The sequence below is a fragment of the Suricata suricatta genome, chromosome 6, assembly GCF_006229205.1.
Source record: "Suricata suricatta isolate VVHF042 chromosome 6, meerkat_22Aug2017_6uvM2_HiC, whole genome shotgun sequence".
NCBI lineage: Eukaryota > Metazoa > Chordata > Mammalia > Carnivora > Herpestidae > Suricata > Suricata suricatta.
This window is the reverse complement of record NC_043705.1, coordinates 60,245,800-60,264,202: the sequence shown is the minus strand read 5'-3', so window position 1 is coordinate 60,264,202 and position 18,403 is coordinate 60,245,800. Positions and strand designations below refer to the sequence as shown.

Genomic DNA, 18,403 nt, shown 5'->3' with positions numbered 1-18,403 from the left:
AAAATGAACTGAGAGTTGAAGGGGAAGGGGGAGGGGGGGAAAAGAGGTGGTGGTGATGGAGGAGGGCACATGTGGGAAGAGCACTGGGTGTTGTATGGAAACCAATTTGACAATAAACTATTTAAAAAAAAAGACATTCTAATTGCCATGACTTTTGTAAATTTGGAATTATCTTTGCTTTGAAGCTGGCTAGTTCTTTCCTAAAATGTCTTGCCTATCCATGTATAATGGAGGGATAAAATCTTAGCATTTCTAATCTCTGTTCCTTAGGTGTCACATGCTTAGGATATTTCAACTGCATACTTGGGAGTCTCACTTCCCTGTGTCTGTCCCTGGATTGTAAGGGACCTAAAGAAGTTTCCTGGTTCCTACACCCAGTTTTTTTCTTATGCTTCTGTCCAAGTAAGATTATCAGAGATCTAGCCAGTCCTCATTTCATGACTCTTTTCCACCCTTTCCCTTGCTCTCTTAGTGGATATTCAATCAGGCATAGTGGAAAGAGTTTGGCTTGAAAGTCACGCTGACATGAGCTCAAATTCCAATAGACCTTAGACAAATTGCTCAGTCACTCTGAACCTCTGGATCTTCATCTATCAAATAGGAGTCATTTTCATCTCATCATAGCTTTATAGAGTTCACACACATAAAATAACCAGCTGTAAGTGCTTTTTTCCTCACTTTGAATATCCAGACTTTTACAAACAATGACCATCTAAGTGAGCACTTCTACAAGGCTTTATAGTATTTTCCTAAAAGGGAATTCCTGGAAGCTGTTGACAGTTTTCCTCTTTGAACATGTTATGATGTATTTTGGACATAAAGCAACAAATGTTTTTTTTTTTTTAATTTTTATGTTCTCCAGCCCGTGCATGCCAACTCTGCTCTCTCCGTTCCTCTATGTACCAAGGAGAGAAGCCAAATAGTGAGAGGAAAATACTGTCAGGACACAAAGTAACCTTGTCAAAGGTGTACTTAGATGTGCAGATGTAACCTTAACAGAAAAGAGTGGAGACTGCTCCTTGGTAAAATACCTTGATTAAAGAATCACCTGGGAACAAAGCTCCTTTATAAGCAATTCAGTTGAGTAAATTTTTATGTTAAAACTTCATGAATCAAATGAAATAGTACTGGCTGGTGTCTTATAATTCTCGGGGTAAGCTGCACTTGTGCACAGAGCAGAAATACCTCACAGAGTGTGTCTGTCAGTTAGTTTAAAGGTGAAGGGGTGGATTCTAGGCAAACTTGTGAAACAGTTTCAGATAAATTCTTGTTTTCACTCTGTAACCACTGTGCTCCATCATCCACAGACACATAATAGTGGATTATTACCCTTGGAGTGTGACTGCTCTTAAGAATTCTTCCCTTTTAAAATAGTAATCAGACTGATTCACACTTTGTATTATAGTTCGTGTTACCTTATATTGATGTTATTTAAGAATGTCTCAAACCTGGTAGTTAGTACCATTGAAAGAGGTTCTGACTTAATTGGTGTGAGCTGGGGCCCAGAGTTTGACTTTCTAATATAGATTCATGGTTGCAAACCCCCGCTTTAGCATTAAGTTATACTTTCATATTGTGGCCTCTCCTTTTATAATATCCATGTGTATCCTTGTGTGGGCTGTAGAACACGTGCGTCAAAACCACTCGGGGTCACCCTGCAAAACGCAAGTTCGAATATGCCTACCACAGAATCACCACTTCTGAATCTTGAAGCGTGTGGTACCTGTGAGTTGAGTGGTTGTGTGTAGCCCCTATCTTATTTATACCTTGTACTTCATGGAACAAAATTTTAAGGCAGTGTAATTCCTCTTTGCTAATAGAAAATTCCCACAAAGTGGTGATGGTGGGATAGTCATATGTTATGTTCAATTTTATTTTCAAACAATATTATGTATGAAGATTATAATAATTTACACTCAGACTAAATAAAGTCAATCTTGTTTTCAGAAAGGAAGGGAAAGGCAAATTCAGACAACTGAGTGGTCTTTTCTAATAAATACATGTCTTATTAGAGGGTAAAACTATATAAATGTTCCTTTAATGTAAATTCCCATTAATTTGTCATTATCCAATTATGACAGATTTCTGATGTATTCATAAAATTACATCAGGAGCTTGTAGTCTCTGAAAATGCAAAATATATTTATGTTCAATCTCTCTCTCTTTTCCCCCACCCCCCCCACCCTTTCCCTGTCCTCACCTCTTTTTCTCTTATCATAGCATCAGATGAAGAAGAGCCAACACCAGCAGGTAAAGTTATGTTGCTAACATTATTTGTATGTAATTTAATGTCTTTAACAATGGGCTCTTCACCCTTAAAGTGTGTTTTCTTCAGATTTCAACCAGGCAGCTAGCACAGTTTTATTTACTGACTTTTATTACTTGGACCCATTATACTGTTCCAGATTAAATGATGTTGGTTATAAGCTTCAAATACAAAGAGAAAATAATTGAAAATGAACTGTCCCAGAGGAAATCATAATGTAAAATATCGTATCAACATTAAAGAATAAGGAAAACGAAGGGCACCTGGGTAGTTCAGTTGGTTGAGCACCCTAGTTTGGCTCAGGTCCATGATCTCATGGTTTCTGAGTCTAAGCCCCACACTGGTCACTGGTGTGAGCCTGTCAGTGCAGAGCCCACTTGGGATCCCTTGTCCCTCTCTCTTTGTCCCTCTCCCACTCGTGCTTTCCCAAAAATAAATACTAAAAAAAATAAGGTAAATGAGGAAATAAAAGCATTCAGAAAAATGCAGAAAAATAATAAAATGAGAAAAACTAAAAAATGCAGAAAAATGATAAAATGAGGAGAATTAAAAGGAGGAAAATTATAAAAGGTACTTTCAGAAATATGACCCTCCCTGATAGAATATTGCATTATCAAATATATAACTGGCACTGAACATGCTATTCATTTAAGTTTAAGGGTAAAAACCACATTGTTGCTTCACACATTCATTTTATTTAAAACCAAATTTTTACTCTTATGAATTAGTAATACTGAAATCTGGCATCATGACTCTGCTTCTCATACAGTTAATCAGCATTTATCAAGCACAGGCTCAGGTTTGAGCCTATTTCAAAATAACTTCTATGTAAGCACTTTCTATTTCAAAGAAACTTCTATGTAACTATAGTGTATCATAGTAACTTCTATGAATGTCAGTGGTAGAAAAGGCATTAGATTTCTAACTTGGTTCCAGGACAATGGGATGGATCAAAGAGAAATGCCAGAGCCTAAAGACCAGGCACATTTATAGGGATAAAGTAGGCAGCACAGCTCTTGTGATTAGCAATAAATAAAAGGCCCAGGTTGGCAGACCAGCAACATCAGGAAAAAGGAGTCGAGGTCCTAAGATGTAGGGGTTAGAGACTTGTCTGAAGAGGAAAACCAGAACTCAGACCTAGATTCCTTCTTAGGCAAGTAATTGAGGAAAGGAGTTAGGCCTAAAACACAAGAAGAGGAAAAGGTTACTGTAACTAACGGGTAAAAGGCAACTTGATTGTTAGGAAGGGTGGGGAGGGGAGAGGGGTTTCTAGCCCAATTGTTGGAACTTAGGTATATAAGGTAGGGTCATTTTGATTTATAGACAGACATAATTTATTTCAACTAGCATGAGACTTCCTGATTTCTATTTTCCTCCTGGGTGGGCATTTTTACCTTTAAGAGTAAAATCGAAAGATCAAAAATTCAATGGAAGGACAGGGAATAGACACCTAACAAATACCTTTGATAAACCCTGAGGTTACTGTATTATATGATACTCATTATGATTATACTTCACTTAAGAATGGAATCACAGAATGAGGTAAACTCTCAATGACATCATTTTCATAATATCATTAGTTTGTAGTCTGAAATGGATAAGAACTCCCTGTCGTTTTCTCCCAGGCTAGTCAGTATTGTGTAGCCTCTTTTTAGCTAATCGCATGACTCAGTAGCAAACTCATTTATTGATAGGACTCTTCTTCCTAGTTTCTGCCTTTTTTTTTGCCCTTACGTGAGGCATTAGTGTTCATAGGGTTGCCCAAAGACTGCATTTCTTAGTCTTAGTTGAGTTTTCTCTTTGTATCAGTCCTTAGGAGCAACAAGGCTTTGCTAGCCACCCAAATTCCTCTTCCTTCCAACATCCCACAGCTTGCTCTTTTGCCTGCCAAGCAATTTTGGTATCATTGCAAAAGATGATTAATTTTGCATGATGAAGATTAATTTTATCCTAATGTAAATTATATTTAAGTATAACTATTTCTCAGTGTAATTTTATTATTCTAAAGTTATTTTAATAATTTATCTGCCTACCAAGAAGAGCTTTTGGTAAATGCAACTGAATGTTTTTTCTCCAAATATTTATTTTACTCTAAAGTGACATGAACATCATAGACTACATTATGGTCTAAAAATATTTTTGTCCTCAGATATGACCAAATGTTTTTGTTATGATTTTAGCACAGACTTTTAATAGAGAATGAATGTACTCTTAAGGAATATTTTAATTAAATAATTTCACATACCGATGAGCATTGAAAAAATTTGTCATTTAGGAAGGCAGGCACTCCTTTAATATAAAAACTGCCAGTGGGAATTAAATGTTTTCCTTTTAATTTTATCAAAGTATAAAATAAAAATAATATTATTATATAGTTGTGTTACAACTTTTGACAAAGTATTTTTATGATATTTCTAAAAACATGATTTTATAAAGAAAATGGAAAGTAGATTATTATTATTATTTTGACCCTTTTTGGTACCTTTTGCCATCAGTTTTTCCAACAGTTTTTTTTTCTTTCTTGAATGAATATGTATTATCTATTTATGTGTCTTTTTCAGTCGTATTTATCAAAATATATCTTTTATTTAAAACTGTTACTCAGAATGTATTTATTTCAAATATGGTTAATAATTCTCTGTTTCTACCCCTATCTTCTTCTGTTAACAGAACTTATCTAGAATAATCTTTTCTAAGCTCACACTCATTTTATGGTCCTTTGTTTTATCTTTCTTCCCTGGCATTTCTTTATACTGTTTAAATTATCAATGAAATGCAATCTTTTATTTACCCCCCAAATTTTAGCTGAATTAAACTTTTATAGATTCCCACATGCTATTTTCGATATCTTTATCAGACTCATATTCTTTCTTCAGATCAGATTCACAGCATAATTGTATAGTAACTCTTTTAAATACATCCTTTTATCTTTTTAAATTAAATAATTTTAATGTTTTTTGTTAGGATATCTGCTACTCCTCAAAATTTGATAGAAGAAATAATAAAGTAAATGTGTGTGTCACAGGTTCCTGTCTATATTAGTTATAAATGTATGAATTATGAGTTAAGAATAATTCTTATTTTAAGCAAATCTATACATGATTTATCAGTGTAGGCCCCTAGGAGATACTACTATGGAACTATACTATTTATTAAATGTTTGTTGGGGTATCTGGGTAGGCTAGTCAGTAGACTTTGGCTCAGGCCATGATCTCAGTTTGTGAGTTCCAGCCCTCGTGGGGCTCTGTGCTGACTGCTCAGAGCCAGAGCCTGCTTTGGATTTTGTGTCTGCCTCTTTCTCTGCCACTCCTATGCTCACACTCTTGTCTCTCTCTCAAAAATAAACAAACATTAAAAAAATGTGATGTATGGATATTGTATAACAAATCTAAGTTATTTTTACCCCACAGGTACACAGAATCAGATTAATTATAATTCTATAATGTGACACATTCTCATAGTTCAGACTATTTCTAAAGAGAGTAAGAGGTTCCTATCTTGAAAAACATCATATGAAAAAAATCAGAAAGATAATAGAACTCAGAAAAATGAATAAGATTAGATAGCATTTTACTTACATTACAATGCTACAAAATGATATAGGCTTTTCTCTTTACAGTAGAGCCTACTTGAGCCTATATTCCCATATAATTCTGTTTACAGTATTGTTATGCTTTATCCTGTTTTTAGTTATTTATTTTCAAATATCCCTAATTTCTCTTATTTGAACTTCTAAATTGCCACACTAAAAGCAAATGCTTAAAATAACTGCTTTTTTGTGTGTGTTATTTAATGAAGGGGATGCATAATCCATCATCTCTGCACTTCTCCTCATGGGGATATGTCCTGTTATTGAATGTAGAGCATCGCTTGTGAATCACTCAGCCTGAGTGTTCTGACGGGAGGCGTTAACCTAGAGGAGCATGTATTGTAGCATCTGAGTTACTAGTGCAGTTTCACTAACACCTGTTTCAGGAACTCCTGAAAGCTCCTTTTATTTATCTTCATTGAATCTTATGTTCAGATATTTAAACATCTTATTTCAATGAGTATGAAGAAATCTATGAACTATACAAAAAAAAAGTTCTTCAAACTAGGATATATGCCAAGATCTAATTACAAACTACTGAGATTCGTATTTTTAGAGTGGCCAGAAGATATAGTACCTTTAAAGGAGTCATCTTTAGGGGTGATATATGCAAGCTGATTATGTTGCTATTGCCCAGATAGTTTTTGGAAGCACTCTTTTGAAATTTCCTTCAGAATCTGCTCATGACATTGTAACATAAGTTATTCCTGTATAGTCTCCAATGTGTGATACTATATTCATCAGACTTTGGCCTGATAAATATGCCTTCAAAACCAATGATTTGAAAATATTAAGAATGTGTGTGTGCATGTGTATCTGTGCATGCAAAATACAGATCAGTTTATAACTTTGAAATGAAATCAGTTTATAACTTTTGAAAGGTGATACATAATATTTAGATTAATTTTCATAAAATAACACTCTTTAATAAAGTTACATCCGTGGCTGCTTCCCACTCTGTTGCACAAATCCAATTTTCATTTATCTCTTATTTAAATTTCATAACAAGGAGAAGCTTTATAAACTGATTATACCAATACGTTTGTCCATGTCCTTTAAAATATTAAGACATTTACATTAGAAAATTGACTGCTACAAATGGGCTAATCTATATAAAATTTAATTTATTACCCATAAGGTATATTAAATCAAGCTTATTCTCACATAAATTTCCTCATTCCTCTTAATTTATTTTGTCTTATTAGCTGTTATTTTACCTCTCTACAAAATACCATTTATTCATCAAATTGATGAAATCATTATAAGAATAACAATAGAGCCACAAATGAAACATGTTATTGAATGGGATCAAAATCAGGCAAAAAAAAAAATGACAAAGCAGAGATCTTGTAGCTCTCTTATAGTAGAACAGAGGCTAAAATTAAAACCATGACTTAATGTGTTCCTGTCACCTCAGAAATAAAGCTTAATTTTTTTCTTCTCTTGGCTAAGGAGATATTTTTAATTGCTTTGTCCCATTTTTTTATATTAAAGAAGGGGACTGTGTTTGTGCTTACATAAAAGTAGCTATTAACTGAGCTAATTCATAATACAAAAAATTATAATTAGAAATGTGGAATTTTCAGTGAATGTAAAAGACAAAATCTTTTTAGCAGTCAGCTGTGTTAAACACTGAACTACAAAAGCCATACTGTTTTTTATACATTTATAAAGTTAAAATTTAATAATTTATTTAAATGTAAAACTTCATTTGTGGCCTATTAATATCTGATCCCTCTTGGTAGTGATGATGACATTCCTGGATACAGTAGTTTATAATAAACTTACTGCAACCTCCGTGATGCCCATCAGAGGTGAAGACAGCAGTGATTGGCCACACCAGGGCATCATCATTTTCTTTGCTTCCTTATAAATCTTTTAATATGCTTAATCTTTCCTTTTTAATATTTATTTATTTAGTTGAGAAGTGTACAGCAGAGCAAGGGACAGAGAAAGAGGGAGAGAGCAGGCTCTGCGCTGTCAGTGCTGTCGATGTGGGCCAAATCAAGAGTCAGACATTTAACTAACCTAGCCACCTGGTGCCCCAATATGTTTAGTCTTTCAAAAGACCAGTTTGGTCATTGAGGAAGTACATCTGAGAATACCAATTATCTACATACATAATAGAACACTGACTAGCAGTATAAGGATTTACAACTATAGTTTTATATATACAAATATATATTTATGCTTTGATGCATAAACCATATATATATGCTTATATAGGTAAGCCATGTATATGTATATTATGTTTAAAACATATGTCATATATCTGTGTAGCTAAACACAATACACAGGTGATAATTTGAAATATTCAATTTTGACCCTACGAAAGCTTTCCTGCTGTATATGGTGAATTTTGTGATTTTCTTAACAATGCTATAGATTTCTTTTGGATCTCTTCCCTGTTTTCTTATGAAATTTAATTCTGCATGGCTGACTATGCTCAACTCTTCTACAACTCATGCATTTTGAAAAGGAATAATATCACCATATTATTCTCTAATGAACAAGTGTTGCTTTTGCATTCTGATCTTAGCACTTTATTTCCTTGGGGTCTGAAATAGAGCTTTACATTCTCTTTTTTGTTCGCCTTACATTTGTTACAAATTTTCTCCTTTTTTATATGGTCATATTTTCCCTCTAGTGCAGGAACAGCTATACTAATTATTTTATCAAGTATATTCTGTTTCATAAAGATATGCTAAGCAGGCTTAAATATTAAAAACTTATATATAAAACCCAAAAAGCTTACTGCTATGATCTCTAAAAACCAGAAGTCTTTATCTGCAGATTTTCAGTGGAATAAGGAAGAAATCATTTCTTCTAAAGATTTAACTTTGTCCAGCTTACTGTGGCATTAATGAAAAAACAAAATAAAGCTGCCTTTTTTTAATAAGACAAAACTTTCTTATCGATATATGTGTGATAGATAGTGATACTGAACTGTGAGAAAAATTAGTTGTTCTTTAAATATCTGTTTTATGTAGATAGTGGGGTTTGTTTTTTATGTTTTCACTAAGATAAACTTAACTATAGTATAAGATCATGGTACCAGTAGAGATTTTGGGAGATTATCTACTTCATATCTTTTTTTTAAACAAGCTTAAGAAGTAAATTATTACAAAAGGGCTAAATAATATATTTGTAAATCTGTGAATATAGATGAAGTTATATATCATCTTTCCCCCCAAAATATGAATCTAAATATTGTCAAAATTATGACAACATTTTGTCGAGAAATACATCGCAAAAATCTCTCATAGTATAACTTGAAGATATCATTTCTTCAGTAGTATATCTTCATGCATAAAAACAGTTATTGTATGGCATGCTTTTGGTTGTAATAGAAATTCAATTCAATGTTACTTGAATAATAAGGGATTTCATTAGCTCACACAGGATTGATAATGAATAGCCCATTGATGTCACAAAAAATTTGAATTTTGTTTTTCTTTCCCCATCTTTTTGTTTTTTTGTCTTCTGTGGAATAAAATATATCTTCATTTTCAAACTAGTTTCTTTTGTGCTAGTGATATATCTGACAAAAGATAATGTAGCTTTATGCATCTTTATCCATGGCCCAGAGAAGACAAAGAAAACAAGGGTAGAAATCTATCCTCAAGCACCTAGGTGGCCCTATTAGTTAAGCATCTGATGATTAATCTCAGCTCAGGTCTGGATCTTAGGGTCATGAGTTCAAGCTCCATCTTGGGTTCTGAGCTGGGCTGGAAGCCTACTTTAAAAAAAAAAAATAGATCCTGAGATCCACTATAATTGGACAGGCTTAGATCCCTTCTGCCATCCCTGAAACAACCAGCCAATCAAACCCTTCTCTTGGAGCATAAGGTTGATTTCTGCTTTCTGCCAGAATCAGGAGCCAAAGGGCATATACATGAATAAGACTCATGATACTCTTTAGGAAAAAAAAGGAGGAAATACATACTAGGTCAATTATCAGTAAAGCCAATAAGAAGTAACCATTATAACACCTCTTTGTCATTTTTTACTACTTTTTAGTTTTTCTTCTACATTTTGGTATGTTTTTCAGATTATTTTATAAAAACTCTTAGGAGACCTGCAAGTCTAGTTGTTGAGAAATAAACGTAGTACACATCTCAGTCATAGTAAAGTCTGTATTCATATTTGCAGTGTTATATATATGTCATGACTTTTAAAATCTCATCTTTACTATATACTTTATTTTTCCCTCATGTGCTTAAAAATATTTGTATGCTCACTGAAACTGTGTAATCTATTATCTGTATTGAATTGATTTTCTATTTTGCTTTAATGATCTGTTTCTATAGAAACGCCTAAATTTACTCAACTCTAGTCCTTATATGCTACTGACATAATCTTCCTATCTCACATTTCAAAAAATGACAGTTATATTAAATTTCACTGTCCCAAAAATTCCTAAGAGTATTCAATATTGTCATTACTTAGCTTAACCCAGGCTGATATTATCATATTATAGATAAATATTTTTATCATTAATTTATAGTGAAAACATAATAGTTTATGTTTAGAATATTAGAAAATGGCCATTCAAATTTATTCAACTTTTTAAGCTTAGAGGGAAAATGTGACTTAATTTTTGCATATATGTTGCTGCAGCTTCAAAATTTAATTTTTGAAACTCACTTTCATCCTAATGTTGAACAATAACTCCAGTGATATAAATAAAATTTTGATTAAATGTAGAAATCTCATATTATGTCAATTAATCAGGTACATTTTGTGCTATTGACCTTTAGAATGCATGGAGAAAAACAAAAAATGAAACCCAAGTTAATGTTAAACTCAAATACTGAAAAAGCATCAAATTTTTAAGAACTGGTAATAAAGGCATATAATTGGAAATGGAGAGTATATTAGTATATTAGTCAGGATTCTCCAGAGAAGCAGAACCGTGTGTGTGTGTGTGTGTGTGTGTGTGTGTGTGTGTGTAAATACATAAAATGTATAGAATAAGGAGATTTATTTTAAGGAATTGATGCCATGTCACCTGGAAACTCAGAATTTTTATGCTACATTCTTGAGGCAAAGTTCTTTTACTTGAAAAAGTTCAGGTTTTGCTCTTAAGACCTTTAATTGATTGGATGAAACCCACCCACATGATGGAGAGTAATCTGCTTTATTTAAAGTCAACTGATTGTAGACATTTAAAAAATACCTTCCCAGTAACATCTAGACTACTATTTGACCAAGCAACTGGACACTATAATCAAGCCAAGTTGACACATAAAGTATAATCATCACAGAGTGCAAGTAAATATTATGTAAATGTAAAATATTTTAATTCTCAATAACTCTACCTCAGGAGAAACAGATCAAGCATAATTTCTAATGTTTAATAATATGCTTATTGCTCTAATATCTGTATACACTTAGACTTTGAGTTTCTCTAATTTTTAATCCTCCTTACATCGGTTGGATTTATCTTTAAGGCCATCTCCATTGTCTGGGCCATTTTTTTCTCTCTCTCAAGTTTCACTTCAAAATTTAATACAAATAGAGCACTGAGAAATATTAATCTTAAATTCCAGGGATTTGTTGGCTCAGGGAAGGCATTACATTTTCAGGTTCATGGGTGAGATAAAGGCCTCCATGGACCTGCAGGCTTGAACCTGTGCTTTTCTCTTCAGATAAATAGTCATCTCCTGCCTATAAAGTATTTTCCTTTCATAGCTTTCACTTTCATAATCTGTAAAATGGGATAATAATTGTGCCCACCTTAGAGGTTTGCTGTAAGGATCAAACATAATGATACATTAAAGTGCTTACAACATGATGCCCATCCTACAACATGTATGGGGAACCTAAATGTTATCTTTACTTCCATTATCATGAGTGTCATATATAATGAATGCCTTATTTTTATCATTATTATCATTATTATTGTTTTCATATGATTTGTCAGGCAGTATGTGGAGTGTTCTATGTACAGCATATTATTTAATTTTCACAATAAAACAATATAGGTTAAAGATAAAATATATCTATATCTCTATATCTATGGATAGATTGATCCATCTATATTTCTACTTTAAGGGGAAAACACTGAATATGTGTTTATATGAACATATGAAATATGTCCAAAGCTATATAATAAACAAGTAATAGAAGCAAGATTCAAATTCAAGTTTCCCTAAGAAAACTTGTACTTACTCTACTTCAGCAAACTCTGCCTTTTTATTCACTTATAAATACTTGTTAATAACATATATTTCTTTCAGTTGTGAAAGAAATACACAGCTATTCAAATTTTATCTATATATTGTAAAACTGAATCTAATAGTGTGCAAAATTTTACCTATTATTTTAAATGATAGTCTGATTAGTATTTTTTGGACCTTGTGGACATTTTTAAAAACAAGAAATGAAAATCTACCTGAGTGCCTCTATCCATATTCAATATTTGCATTTTAAAAGATATTTCACTTCATTCTAGCAGCTCTTAACAGTCTTCTTTATCCCAGTGGCTGGGGATGGAAACTGGATATAATTTGTACCTTTCTCCATTACCTCCCTGGATGCATTTTCTAAGACCAATACCCTGTCCTTCCTTTTCTCTAAAACCAGCACAAACCCTGGGTCTATTCCTGTCATAGACAGGGCTGTGTGCTCACAGACGCACCGTCTTCTGGCTTCTCCTGCAGGTATCTGCCTGACTACCTCATCACATCTTTCCTGTCATGATCCAAAGATGTCATCTCAGGAAGGCCTTCTCTTTGTCTCTAAAAAGATGACGCCTTCTCCACCTTGTCAGATCTCCTAGTATATAGAGCTTCTTTATTGCCTATCCAAGCTTAATATGAACTCTTGAGGCATAAAATTTTTTCCATCTATTTATTCACTACTGAATCTCTAGCTACTATAACAGATGTTTGGTATATGGTAGATGCTTAATAAATACTTGTAGTATGATTGAATTAATTAATAAAATCATCCATACTGATTTTATGCTGATTTCAAAGCACTGTCAACCCAAGAACATACACAGTTCTTCCTGTCAAGTGAAATAGAGAGGTGATGATAGATGCGTTTCCCCATTTGAGAAATTAATAAATAAAAGGATAACACTAACAATTTGCTAAGAATCTTAAAAATGCTTTAAAATTACCAAAATCCCTTGAAATTGGTCTTTGTTTTTCTGCTTTTGTTGCACTAGAATAAATCTGTTTTGCTCAGTAATTATTTCAGTGTGGTATCCTAACAATGTTAGTAATTTAGCCATAGTTAGTAATTACTGTATGGAAACTGCAGCAGTGATATTAAGAAGCCTTAAACCTGACAACAACTACAACCTGTTGCTGGGTGTGGGCAGGAGACTGGGTGGCTCGGGAAGAGGAGGCGGAATGCAGGGTCCCACACACATTGGCAGGGAAGGCCTGCAGGGCCACTGGGCTTCCTAAGACTGGACTCCAAGAAGAGTGAGCAGGGGCCTGCAGTTGTTTAGTGTAACTTAGTCATGACCTCATTGTTATTGATTCCTATTTTCATAAGCTTGACATTTTCAAAGAATGTTTTTTTAAAGTTGTATGGATGGCAGATTTTTTAAGTCTTTGAGTAGCACATTTAAAAATAAAATGTACCTGAGTATAGTGTATTTGGGGGATACATTTAAAAAAGAGATATTTACTCAAAGCAAACGTTCAACTGCTAGAATTCACCAAGATTTAGAGATTCGTTCCCTATTTATTCAGCTTCTCTAAGCAGTAGTCTAAATGAGAAATACTCAGTATTTTTTATCCAATTTAAGTGATATGTTTGACGGCGATATCGGTATCTATTCATATCTAATCTCTGCTTCTCCAGACATAAATCTAAGCAAGAAAATATCCAGTATTTTTCATCTAATTTAAACAGTATCCAGTATTTTTATCCAATTTAAGTAACAGTGTTGATTGTTTCACATGCTTACTAGATGCATTCGAAAAAGAATGAACAATTCAGTTCTTAAAAAATTAAAACAAGGATAAAACCCACTGTACCTGTCAGCCAGTGGTTTGTGCCAAGTCTTTAGATTTCCTACAGTTGGACATAAGATGCTTGTCTGAGACAGAGACACTGAAGCAAGTTCATCCCATAACTTCATGTTTAAAAATGGGCTAGGAGGAAATGTGCAAGTACTGAGCTACTAATATAAGGAAAGCAAGGTAAGAATAATTGGAAAGTGAACATCAGGGCTGTTTCCCCCTGAATTTTAACATTATGTACCTTCACCCCCTAAACACATTTCTTTACATGAACTTTTATTTATAAGATCCTTAAGAAACCACTGAAAATTCTAATACATGTTGAGTTCCTATGATACACCAATCCTTAGTCTGATATTCTTTAGGCAGAATACTCAAGGAATTTGTCTACCTTTCAAGATTGCTGAGACTCCATGGAGCTATAGAAGAGAGAGATCAATGTATTTTTAAGTAACTTGAGTTTTCAGACGTGATTTTTTTTTTCGGCGTCTTTTGTGTCTGTCATCCACTTTCTCTGTGCTCCCTGATGCTTGGGTGTGTGGTAGGAGCTTGAAAGATAAAACTATTGATTCTCACTAATTTTATTCTTATTCTGGAAATGAGTGAACCAACAAAAGCTGGTCCCTCAGGCATTCTTTCATTTTACTCATGAAACTTATACCTGGTTTTTATGACCCATCATGCCATGCTTCTTCTCCCTAGGAGATAACAGCCGCCTCTATTCCAAGTCATACATGCTGTGCTCATTCTCACATCAAAGCTTTATTGCACATTTGTCTGTCGAGCATGTTTTTCTTTCCCTTTCCTATCTCTAAAACTTATCCCTTTTCACACTCATGAGGTGTGTGAAAGCTATAGTTTCTATCCTTAAAGGGATTTGAGTTCCTTTATTATGTACCGGGTGTTCACTGGAGTTGTTTTTCCATTTAGGCTGGGGACTCACTCCTTACTGTGACTCAGTTCCTTTATTGCATTCCCAATAATTCTGAAAACAGAGATGAATACCTGTGTCATGATCAAAAGATAATATCATAAAAAGTATTATCACTAGGGCGCCTGGGTGTCTCAGTCACTTAAGCTTCCAACTTCAGCTCAGGTCATATGGGATGGTTCTTGAATTTGAACACTGCATTGGGCTCTCTGCTGTCAGCATGGAGCCTGCTTCAGATCCTCTGTCTCTGTCTCTCTCAAAAAATAAATAAACATTAAAAAATTAAAAAAAAAAAACAGTTGTTACCTGTTGGGATCATAAAGCAGAGAGAGAGAGAGAGAGAGACCAAATGAACAGTGCTTTCAAATATGGAAAACATGTAAACTATATTATAGTACCCATATGCAGATACTGGATTTGAGCAAATTATAACTATGTAAATTACATTTCTTGATTTATATCATCTTCTAATCCTGTGGATTACCTATTCCTATATTAGTTTTCCAATGTTCCCATCACCAGTTACCATAACCCTAGTGATTTAAAATGACACAGATTTATTCTTTCACAGTTCTAGAGATTAGAAACCTGAAATCAAGGTATCATCAGGGCTGTGCTCCCTCTGAGTGCTCTAGGAGAGACTCTTCCCTTGCCTCTTCCAGTTCTTTGTGGCTGTCAGCATTTCTTGGTTTCCTTGGTTATTGCGATCTCACTCGAATGTCTGCCTCCATATTGGCATTATCTTTTCCTTTTTAGTCTGTGGCTTTTCTTATTCTTTCTACTATAAGAACATTTGTTACTAGATTTAAGACTTACTTGGGTTCCCCAGCATGAGATCACCTCAAGATCCTTAATTATAACTGCAAAGACTACTTTTTTTTTCAAGTAATTAACATTCAGCGTTTCAAGGATTTGGTGGTGGACGTATCTTTCGGGGGGAACACAATTCAACCTACCACAGTAGCTAAAGTAGGTGCAGTAAATAAATGTAAAATGAATTAGTGTTTCATTCTTTGAACCTGAAAATTCTTAAGTAAATGAACATACTCATGTATAATGAAAGAATTGGTGGGATTTTTTTCTTGCACTGCTTGTATTTTGCATTTCCTGGTTTAAAAAATTGGACATAAAAATATAATAATGAGATCCTAGCTTACTCAATAAAACAACATAGATGGCTTTCATAAAACCTGCAGATATTGTTAAAAAAAACTCAGCCAATATACTTCAATAAAGGTGGAGCTAACCTCAGTATCAGTGGAAGGAAATTCTTAATGTTCTAAAAAATGAGTTCTAGGTAAAAAATTAGACAGCAATATAATATATAATATTTTAAACTTATGTATGCATATGAAACATCTGGAGAGAGAGAAAAAACAAACATAAGCAACATTAACACCACATTATAAAGTAGCTTCTTTTCATTTTAAAGTGATATTCACAAATTTCTTCTTAAATATTTTGACATAATCTTATAATTGTCTGCTGTTTTATAGATTCTCCAACTTTAATGCTGGACTCATTAACTTGTAAAAGCCAAGAAAAAGACAAGAAAACCCCAGATTATAGAAACCTAAATGCATTTATTTTATCCAATCAGCTTAGAGTAACACAGAATTAGAAAACATAAAATTAAACCTTACCTTATTTCCATTAAATTTTATCATATTGGCAAAAAAATCATCTTAATATGGATGGTATGTTTTGAAGAGAAAACAGTTATTTACTGTGATAAATGAGAATAATCTGCTGTCCACATTCATTTTAGCAATTTGGGAGCTAAAGCTCAACACTACTGTAATGTACACAGGAACTTTTATACTATGACTACCTTAAATTTCACATTCATGGTAATTTTAACATGTAAATTTTGTTGGTAGGCTAATACATTTTCTAAATCTAGAAAATCCCTTGAAAGGAGTGATGCTAAAAGGCAAGTCAGAATGTGGTTAGACATAAGTCTAAGCTCTTTCTAGATTCAGGTAACAAGAACCAAGGTCTCACTATTAGGTGGAAACAGCTCCTGGGAAATCATCATGATGAGTAACATGAGGAATAGAGAAGAAAATATGAGTAGATTGCTATGGAAAAAAATGTGACAGGAAAACATTTTAATGGAATTTCTACCACTTTATTTATGATAAACTGGCAACTCAATAAATATGTGTGTTCTGTTGCTGAGTGTTACAGCACTGCCAATTTTTCTACCCCGTGATTGATAGAAATTGAGAATAGCTTTAGTGTTCACCATCTGTCATTAAAGAGTCAAGTTCAAGTGGACAGAGCTTCTTTATACGTTTTTAAATAATATGGCTATTACACATTTCACATTGCCTCTGAAAGAGATGCAATTTTACAGTGACATATCGAACTTTAATGTTTTTCTTGCTCCTTGTCAGATTACTGTCTGTCCTTATTTGTGTTGGCTATTTGAATGTTTCTAACTATTTCACATATTTTGGGGCTGTCTAAAATCTTTCCTGGAAAAAAAGTGGGAAGCAGGTATGTATAAACATCTTTATGTGACTGAGTACAAAGTTATTATTTTAATTACCAAGGATACTTATAGGGCCATATTCCATTTAAAAGTTATACAAAACCATCATTTCTCTTTTAGTTCATGCAGCCATTTTTTTGATTGTTGGCCTTGGGCCATTTAACTTACGCTTATAAATGATCACAAGAGAAAAAAAGAGAATTTTAAGAATGATTTTGAGATCACTAATAGGTTATTTCAAAGAAGAGCATAAACCTCTTTGGAGGATCCTGATGTTGCAGTCATAAGGGGCCTGCTGAATCCTCAAGTTAATTGGAACTCAAGCAGACAAGGGAATGACAGTTTACATGTAGACTTAGAGATAGAACCTAATGAGATAATGGCTAAAACTAGACATTTAGTAGAGATACATTCAAATTTCAGAATATAATTGAGGAAAAGGAAAGAATTTTATAATTAAGAAATGGGCTGAATGTCAAAGACATGGAATTTGGTTATAAAAATAGATTATCTTAATTGCAAAAATTCAATAAAAATATTTTTATCTACATTTTGATGAAAATAAAAAATCTGTAACAAATATAATTAGGATAGACATTATTCAAAATATATTAAAATCAGTTGTGTGTTATATTGTTAGTTTCAGTGGATATGCAGAGGAATATATAGGGAAAGTGGATTTGACTAGCAGGGTTATGTAAATGTGAACTTTTGCCAGGACAACTAATTACTTTCTAATGGAGTATTTTAAATAAATCCTAATCATTTTAAATGATGACTATTAGGTTTATTCACTGTGTCCAATAAATGCTGTAAACATTCTTTACTAAGGTAAAATTGCATTTGATGTTTTGTTTTCATTAGCTATTTTAGAAATAAAGTAATAATAGTACAGAGCAAAAAGGTGGAAATCTCTGTGGAACAAACAGGTACATCAAAGCTATATTTTAATGATAGAACCCAGTGTCTGCAAGAATTGTTGACCATGTCAAAAGAATGGCAAAAGTATATAACAATCCAAATATTATTTACTTTTTATTTTTTAATGTTTTTTAATTTTTATTTATTTAGAGAGAGAGAGAGAGAGAGAAAGAAAGAGAGAGAGAACATAAGCAGGGTAGGGGCAGAGAGAGAG

At 33.3% G+C, this 18,403-nt stretch overlaps 1 protein-coding gene across 3 annotated transcripts in view; it reads left to right on the top strand.

The window, feature by feature from the left end:
• EDIL3 (EGF like repeats and discoidin domains 3) overlaps positions 1-18,403 on the top strand; it is a 399,456-nt gene that overhangs the window by 132,272 nt on the left and 248,781 nt on the right. For 2 of the 3 annotated variants that reach the window (XM_029942553.1, XM_029942552.1), the window contains one exon: positions 2,221-2,250. The exons of the other annotated variant lie outside the window; for it this stretch is intronic. In XM_029942553.1, coding sequence (XP_029798413.1) covers positions 2,221-2,250 — 30 coding nt within the window. The remainder of the gene's footprint in view (positions 1-2,220; positions 2,251-18,403) is intronic. 3 annotated transcript variants of the gene reach the window in all.